We start from the raw sequence: 8,713 nt of genomic DNA, 5'->3' as shown, positions 1-8,713 counted from the left end.
TTGCCAAAGCCTACTAAGATTTATTGACTAGGAATATTTTTTTAAGAGGTAAACTCTTAACCTTCAGGTGCGGTAAAATTTCTTTTCTGTGATAATAGCCTGGCACTTGCAGGCGTTGGTTCATTCATGAGTCCCGGCCTCTTATTTTATTGTTCTGGTTCCAGCACTTGTCCTTCGTCCTCGTTTTCCTGGATGGCTTGTTTGCTGTTTTTAAGGAAGTGTTCTTATACACTCTCACTGACTTCACCATCTATTCAGCTTGGAAATGTGTACAAGTCTCCTGCTCACCTGACTTACTCCAGAAAGAGTTCCATGTTAGCGCTTAGGAGCCTTTATCTCAAAAAATTATTTTATGTGTATATGCTTTTCCTTAGTGGGTGTGTGTGTGTATACACCCACACACACCCATACACCCACACTTACATACATATATATGTCTATGGATAAGCACTGTATATGTGCCTGCAGAGGCCAGAAGAGGGGATTGGCTTTCCTGGGCGAGAATCAAGCCTGGGTCTTCTGAAAGAAGCAGCAAGTGCTGTCAACCACTGAGCCATCTCTACCCCAGGAGTCTGCTTTAAAGGATCTCAGAAGATGTTCTGGTATTTCAATCAGATAATTGTTACATAGTTCATTCTAACACAGCTTGAGTATCTATCTTCATTTATGTTTCTATTGCTTTGATTAAACACCATGACCAAAAACAGCTTGAGAAATGGGTTTATTTCATCTTACAGCTTGAGGCCCGTAACATCCAGCGAAGTCAGGACAGGAAGTCAAGGCAGGAACCTGGCTGCAGAAACTGATGCAGTGCCCGTGAGGGAGTGGCTTACTGGCTTGCTCGTCTGGATTGCTCACCCGGCCTGCTTATACCCTCCAGGGCCACCTGCCTAGGGGTAGTGCCAGGTACACAATGGGCTTGGGCCCTTCCACATCAGTCGGTCATCAATAAAACGGCCCTCAGGCATGCCTGCTGGCTGTTGTGGCGGAGGCATTTTCTCAGTTGAGGTTTCTTCTTACTAAATGACTCTAAGTTGGGTCAAGTTGACATAAAGTATGTAAGACAGTGCCCCTCATCCAAACACCCGAGTGCTCCCCAGTCAGACTTGGAGACAGAAGAGGTAGTTCCATATGGTCTCATGTCCTGGGTCACTAACTGTCCAGTTAGCTCAAGGTATGTATGTGGACAGGGTCTGCGTGAAGCACAATGGAATATGGTACTCAGTCGTGGGACCGCCTGTCCTCAAGATAGCTTCTGTAATATTCCACAGCCACTGAAAACAACCAACCAACCCAAATACGGAACATTTTGATCCATTAAAAGGCTTTAACAATATCTGCTTCCCTAATTAAATCCACCAGCTCATAGTTTAAATTCCTGAGTGTTGTTAAATGCCCACTGTGATGAGACGGAGCAGAAAGCCTCTTGCTTTATGAAGCCTCATTGCAGAGATAGTCCGCCATCAGCTCCCTGACTTTTGACAACTTTTTTGTTCCTTTTTGTTATGAGAGAAATTGAGATGTTACCATTGACAAAACAATAACAGAATCCGTGGGTGCAGGACCACAGTATTTTGGGGAGCCCTAAGACCAGTCTGGAGAAGATGGGCTCACTTTCAAAACTCAGGTGTCCTCTAAGCACCTTTATTTTACTATATTTCACTCTATTTCTCTGGTGAGGTGACATTTGCAGGAATAAACCTTCAGTTGAAATACCCCACCCTGCCTGCCATCTGAGAGGTCTTTGGAATTTTCCTAATTTTTCTTGCTTCATTTTCAAATTCTTGCATTTTCCAGGTGATGTTGGTCAGTGATGCGTGTCCTTCCCCTTGGTTGCATGTGACATTCATTACCTGTTTTATGCTTTGGCACTTGATTCTTCTCCATGCGGCCATTTACTGCTGCTGTATAGATCCATAAGTTCATAAATTCTGTTTTCCTGAGTAAGCTGCAGCCCCAAGACGTTTGGGAGACTGACCTGTGGTTACACCTGGAAGTGAGCAGCACACTTTCTTGGTTCTTTCTTCCCTTTAAGGATGTTCCTTCTATGTCTTACACTTTGTGAGGGTTGTTGCCATTATGGCCTTGGTAAGGAAAGAAAGACGGGGTTGGTGGCACACCTCCGAGTTTGTATACCCAAGTCCCTTTCCGGTAGCCTTGCTGACACATAGGTCTTGGAGCTCTTCCATCTTTCTTCCTTTTCAGTGAGTGATAAAACTATGCCAAGAAACTGTTTTCCTCCGTCTGTTGCCTGACAAGCCTTTTCAGAATAGCAGGTAGCACTGGCTGGCTGTTCTGGTCATTTGTGGTCACTGGTGTTGCTTCCCCAGGGCATGCTGAGAGTTACTGACCTTCATATTTGTATAGCAGCTTCTTGTCTTCCAAGTTGGGACGTAGCCATTGAGAGGTGGTGGAGGGTAGTCAGTATCCGCTTGGTGTTGTGTTGATAGTCGTCCTCCTACAGAATGCTTTTCTCACTCCTCCTGCTTACTAAGCTCTTGTCCACACTGTGTCAGATCTCTGTGCCCACCAAGACCCCATGAAGACACATCAGGCACACTTCTTAGATCAGGCACACTTCTTAGAAGAAAACTGAGTGTTCTCCCTTGATAAGCTATGTTTTCTTTATATACTAAAACAATCCTTGGCCAGGAGAGATGGCTCAGCGGTTCAGAGCACTGAGAGCTCTTCCTGAGTTCAATTCCCAGCACCCACATGGTAGTTCACAACCATCTGAAATGGGATCTTCTGGTGTGTCTTAAAGACAGCTACAGTGTACTCATCATATATATAAAATAAAGAAATTCTTTTTAAAAAAAAAACAATCCTTATTTCTTTTGATAAGGTCTTTGTATTCCTTCGGGACTGAGTGCCCTTCTTTGAGGCCAGTTTTACAAGTACAGTGACCACTGAGATTTATAAACAGCTCATGCCTTCCTGGTTGCTTTGTGGAAGAACTCCGTTCCCCCAAATTTGAGTAATTTCTTCTCTCCTAGATCTGAATTCCAGTTAAAATTTTCTTTAACTTTTCAACATTATGTGAGACTTAAGAGTGTTTTATGAAAGGCTCATTACACTCTGTAGAAAGACTGGAACTTTATAGAGCGGATTGCTAAGCTACAATATAAGCACGTTAGAGGATTCCATGCATGGTCACCTCCTTCCTACATGGTCACCTCCTTCCTGCTGTTCCCTATGTGTCCGCAGGGGAACCTGTCCTTTGTAGGCTTCCCTTGTTCATCATGGCAGGCAGCTATGGGCATGTGGAAGGTTCCTGACTGACGTGCCTACTGTTTTGTTTTTAGGTGGGCCATGCACAGACACAGCTCATGTCTCATTAATCACACCAACCAAAAGATCCTGTGCAGGTATGTACGCCGCTCTTACTTGAACTCTTCCTAGAAGTTAGCCACTGGTTCTAGCTTGGTTTGTATACCCCAGGGGATTGTCTAACTCTTTGTATCAATTGCAAAATGATGTATTTTGTACTTGAGATTGGGTAGAATTTGGTTAGAAGTGAGAGTGATGTTGCTAGGAAACATGCCACCTGCATAGTGCTGGCAGCTAGGTCCAACAAAGTGAGCATCAAAATTTACCAACGTGGTAAGACCCCAAGGATGTTAAGACATGAAACAGGTATGAAATACAGAGTATTGCTCAGTTTGTCTAAGTTCTAGATTGCTTAAAAACACTGACTAAATGATCGGTGATAAAAGCGTGAAGAAGCTGTTTGTGAAGAAAATGCCGACTTTTCACAGCTTGTGAAATCACCTGTCGATGCCGAAGCGTGGGGTTGGCTGAAACCAGTCTTTGCAAATGGACAGTGCCCAAACATCTTTGCATCTGTGACATTTTTATTAAACATGAAGTCATGAATCTTGTAGACCTTTAAAAAGCAGACCTAATGCCCACTGTCCCTTAGCCTCTAGCTTAGTTTATTTTAAATGGCTTGCCTTTCTAGTAACACTACCTACTGTTTAAAATATTTCAAGGTTTGTATTTCTATTATATTGTTTTCTAAAGGTCACAGTCGAGATGTTCTTCATAACTTAATTCAGTCCTTTTAAACTCTCAAACAGAAACAGCATAAACTGTTTTCACGTGCAGCTTAAAGCCTTAGCTCCTGTGCACACAGTTGCTGAGGACATTAGGCACACTATGTGCAGGCTCAGAGTAGCATCCCGGTGCCGATGCTTAAAGAACGGGATTTCCTGTTTTCTTCCAAATGGCCGTCTTTGAGGCAGAGGTGTGTGTGTGTCCTCCCATGCTGTCCTTACTCCTGTGCCCGGTGTGCGCAGGCTCCACCAGGTTAGGGCGTGTCTCTGCCTGATTGAGGCACACAGCAGTTGTCCTGCGTGCCCCTTGGGAGGTTGGGAGACGAGCTCTGAAGGTGGTTGTCATTTTGAAGGTGGTGAGTGCTCAGGACTGAGTAAGATCTCTAGTGAGCAGTCCGACAGAAGCTCAAGACTGTGTTGCAGTACATTACACTTTACATTTTCATTGTATGCTTTTTTGGTTTGTTTTTTTCTTTCTAACTTATAGTAAGATTTTGTCATTGATTAAAATTTGGAAAAGCAAAAACACAGATTTGGTAGTAGTGTTCAATAACGTACTTTATAAATGCTATTTCTAAAACTAGGTCAGATTTCAGGGGTTTTTGGTTACTTTGTTTTGTTTTGTTATTTGCTTCTTACATAATGTGTGTGTGTTTTAAAGTAAGTTGACATTTCAAATTTGTTTATCATCTATAGAGTGGAATGACAAGGATTTCTCACAGGTTCAGTGTAAGAAAGGGATTATTTGTAGCTCACACAGTGGATGTTGACTAGTTCATTGTTGTTATTTATAAGTGTTGTTTTTTTAATGTTATCAAAATACCTGGCCAGAATAAAATAGGGGAAGACAGATTTCAGTCCAGTACAGCAAGGAGGCTCTGAGGTGTGAGGCAGAGCCTGCTGCTGTAGTCGCAGCAGGACCTTCGAAGGCCTCCTGCTTGTGATTGTTTCCCACTATGCCATGCTCTAAAGAAGCCACCTCAGCTCTCAGATACACAACGCTGGAGACTGCTGAAAGCATGAGCCTGTGGGGGCACTTCAGATGGAAGCCTTAGTCCCTAATGACAAATGACCAACCTACAGTCAGACATGGATTCGGTCTGACTTTAAAATCCTCAGTGTTAGCACCCTCAATACGATTCAGAACCCTCAGATATCATCTGAGACAAAAGACAGCCTTGCAACCGTGGCGCCTATAAAATAAGATGTTACTCAAAAAAGCTCATATTTCCAATATGGAGCTGAACAGAATAAATACTCCTCTTCCTAAAGAGAGGTAAGGAGATAGCAAGGAAAGAGTAGCAAGGCCAAAACCCAGCAGGGAAACCCCAGCCCTGTGGGCCTGTCTCCACCCTCAGGCTGTGCTGGCGTGCTGAGCCCCACAGGCTTGGGCAGCTCTGCAGTTGCAATCCATTGTAGCCTTTTCTTCCATCAAGCTCCTTCAAGTGGCTACAGCTTTGCTTGACCGCTCATGCTCCTGGCATCTCCAGACTCCAGCATCCCTCCCTCAGCTGACACTTCACATACCTCTCTCGGGTTCCCTGCTTACCAGCTGCCCCTGCTGCTGGTCACCTCTGTTCAGAGGGTCACTAGTGGCTTTCCTTTGACCCGTGGTTCAGGCTACCATAGCTCTATAATTCTTGAGTTCTGTATGTCTGTAAAAAACCAACACCAATGGATGGTGCCAGGTTCTTCCAGGTGGCCAGGTCCCCCTCTTACCACGGTCTGTGCCGGGTGGCAGAACCCTGCAAGGCCCTTTTCCAAAGGGGAGCCCTAGCCGCTCGGTCTTCAGGCACTCAAGTTTAATGTCATTCTCTAAAGAGTTTGAGTTTGTCTCTTTCATGGTGGGACCTTTGATGGATGGAACCTTGCCCTCAAGGCACCTTTTCTGTGCCTCAGAGATAGTTGTGAGGGTTTTTTCTTTAATGGTTTTAACTCCTCCTCCCTCTTTTTGTTTTGTTTTGTTGAGACAAGGTTTCTTTTTATAGTCTTGTCTGCTGTGGAACTCTGTAGACCAGACTGGCCTTGAATTCAGAGAACTGTCCACCTCTGCCTCCTAAGTTCTGGGACTAAAGGCATGCACCAGCACCCCCAGTTGATGGTGTTCATCTCCTCCAAGCTCACTGGTCCCCAGTTCCGAACAGTGGCTCACTGGTCCCCAGTTCTGAACAGTGGCATGCTCGTTTTCTCACCAGGCCGTGCAGTTTCCACGTCTTCCTGCCTTTTGCTTTGTTTTGTCTGTCTCTTCATTTCTCACTATCAAACCACGGAACATAGTGAGCAGTGGCCACACCACAGTGTGTAACACTCTCTTGAAGTTGCCTGTGCCAGATAAATTAATCTGTTGGTTTGTTTGTTTTTTAAATCAGCCTCACTTGAATATTCAGGACTCAAGATGTAGCTAGATTCTTTAACAGAGTGTTTCTGGTCCAGTTCGCAGAGTCAGTGTTCCCATCTGGAATCCCGGGGGCTTAGTCTTTACTGTTGACTTTCCATTGGTCTCAGCCTTCCATCAGAATGGCCCCTTAAACTGCCTGCCACACTGTAGGGCTTACTCAGCCCATTCTGAGTTCCTCCCTGCTCCTTTTCAGAGCAGTCCACAGTCGCTTGTTCTGCATTACTTTCTCACCACTGACCAGTGCCCCTGGGAACAAGTTAAGGGAGGGAAGGCTCATTTTGGCTCACTGTTTTATAAGTGTCAGTCTCCCATGGTGGGAGGCTGTGGGAGAGGACGGTGGCTGCGGGTCACACGTGCTGGATCAGGAAGCAGAGCGGAGGGCGGAATCGGAAGCCTGGAGGTGTAGTCTTCAGAGGCTCACCCGAGTGATCTGCTTCTGTCAGTCAGGCCCCACATGCTGAGACTCCAAAATGGCTTCCATCTGGAACAGACCATCAGAGCATGAGCACTGGGGGGCTTTCATATTGAAACTGTAGCATTAATTTGTTATGTGTACTGTGACACCCATTATTTATATTTTAAGAAGTAGTTAACTGGAACTGTCAGTACTCAGTGCCGTGTCCATCTTCATTAACTGCATATGTTGGCCACCTTTTTTTTTTTCCTGCATGGCAGTTATCATACTAGGAACTGAATATAATATTTTCAGGTATGTGAATGATAAAAGACAGTTGAGGTCTCAGACATTTCTATGCCTCTATATAGTAAATGATGACTTAGCTAGAAAACGATTGACTTTCTCGTATAGAAGAGAAGGGAATGCGGTGTTCAGAGCAGCTCCTAAAAAGCTGAAGTAAAACCGGAGGCTTCTCATCATAGGCGTTAAAGGTCTAAGTCAGTCACCCGCCGCCATGCTTCAGAGAAGCCTGTGCTGCAGCAGGTGCCTGTGGCTGGCCAGCTCACCTGACAGCCTGGCTGGAGGACAGGGCTTCTGGACTTGAGAAGTAAGTTAAGGATTTGCTCTGAAAACTGCAGCCAGCCGATATGGCCATCTCTTTTCTTTTCTTTGTTTTGTACTCAGCATGTTGTGATATTTTGCTTCTGAATCATGTTATTGCTACATGATTGGAATATCCTTTAAATCTTTATATTTAGGTCCTTAACAATAGGCTTCATGCTTCTAGCATGCACTCTGTGCTATGTCTCCTGAGGATCTCCCAGACAGATCATGCTTGTACATGAGGGGAATAAGCATGCACATGTGCAATTTCTTCAGAACTGTAGCTTCAGACCTGTAGTCCAACTGACACAGCTAAGCCTGTCATAGGCTAGCCTCAGGGCTGAGTCTGTGATGACCTTAGAAAAGACTCCTTTGCTGGGTCTCTTGCTCACTCCGTTAAATACTTACTAGCATGTGGGTCACGAGGCTCTCCTGAGGCTTGATGTCGGTTTGGGCCACATAGTGAGACACTTTAAATAGGGTGCTTCAGCTGGAATACAGTAATTCTTTAAGTCAGTGGTGTCTGAGTAAGGACAGGTGTAGTCTGACTAAGGATACACAGGTGTAATCTGTGACTAAGGACACACAGGTGTAGTCTGTGACTAAGGACACACAGGTGTAGTCTGTGACTAAGGACACACAGGTGTAGTCTGACTAAGGACACACAGGTGTAGTCTGACTAAGGACACAGGTGTAGTCTGACTAAGGACACACAGGTGTAGTCTGTGACTAAAGACACACAGGTGTAGTCTGACTAAGGACACACAGGTGTAGTCTGTGACTAAGGACACACAGGTGTAGTCTGTGACTAAGGACACACAGGTGTAGTCTGTGACTAAGGACACACAGGTGTAGTCTGACTAAGGATACACAGGTGTAGTCTGTGACTAAGGACACACAGGTGTAGTCTGACTAAGGACACAGGTGTAGTTGGTGAGATGTGAGGAACACTAGTAAAGGATTATCTCAGCCTTTTAAAGTTCGTGTATTTCTCTCTGTCTCTTACACACACATTTATGCAAATAATTTATAAGCCAGATATATCTATATACACATAAAGGCACATGAACATTTTTTAGATAAGAATGTACAGTGAGAAGGTGTGTTTCTTTTTGTTTGGATCTAAAGGTCAGCTTTAGATCTGTTGCTGTTTGTCTTGGTAAAGACGTGGATGGTTGTCATCTTGGCTTGTATTTCAGATGTCCTTGTTAGGATCTGCTAGAGGATAATGTCATAACTTGGGTGGCCGGTGGGGGTCGG

The 8,713-nt window shown here is 44.7% G+C and overlaps 1 protein-coding gene across 2 annotated transcripts in view; it reads left to right on the top strand.

Moving 5' to 3' along the window:
- The window catches only part of Zfand3 (zinc finger AN1-type containing 3), a 214,181-nt gene that overhangs the window by 159,013 nt on the left and 46,455 nt on the right, over positions 1-8,713 (top strand). The window contains exon 4 of one of the 2 annotated variants that reach the window (XM_031348629.1): positions 3,306-3,368. The exons of the other annotated variant lie outside the window; for it this stretch is intronic. Within the exon in view, the coding sequence (XP_031204489.1) occupies positions 3,306-3,368 (63 nt within the window). The remainder of the gene's footprint in view (positions 1-3,305; positions 3,369-8,713) is intronic. 2 annotated transcript variants of the gene reach the window in all.

Source organism: Mastomys coucha, unplaced genomic scaffold (genome assembly GCF_008632895.1).
Source record: "Mastomys coucha isolate ucsf_1 unplaced genomic scaffold, UCSF_Mcou_1 pScaffold3, whole genome shotgun sequence".
Lineage (NCBI taxonomy): Eukaryota > Metazoa > Chordata > Mammalia > Rodentia > Muridae > Mastomys > Mastomys coucha.
This window is presented reverse-complemented; position numbering and strand designations above follow the sequence as displayed.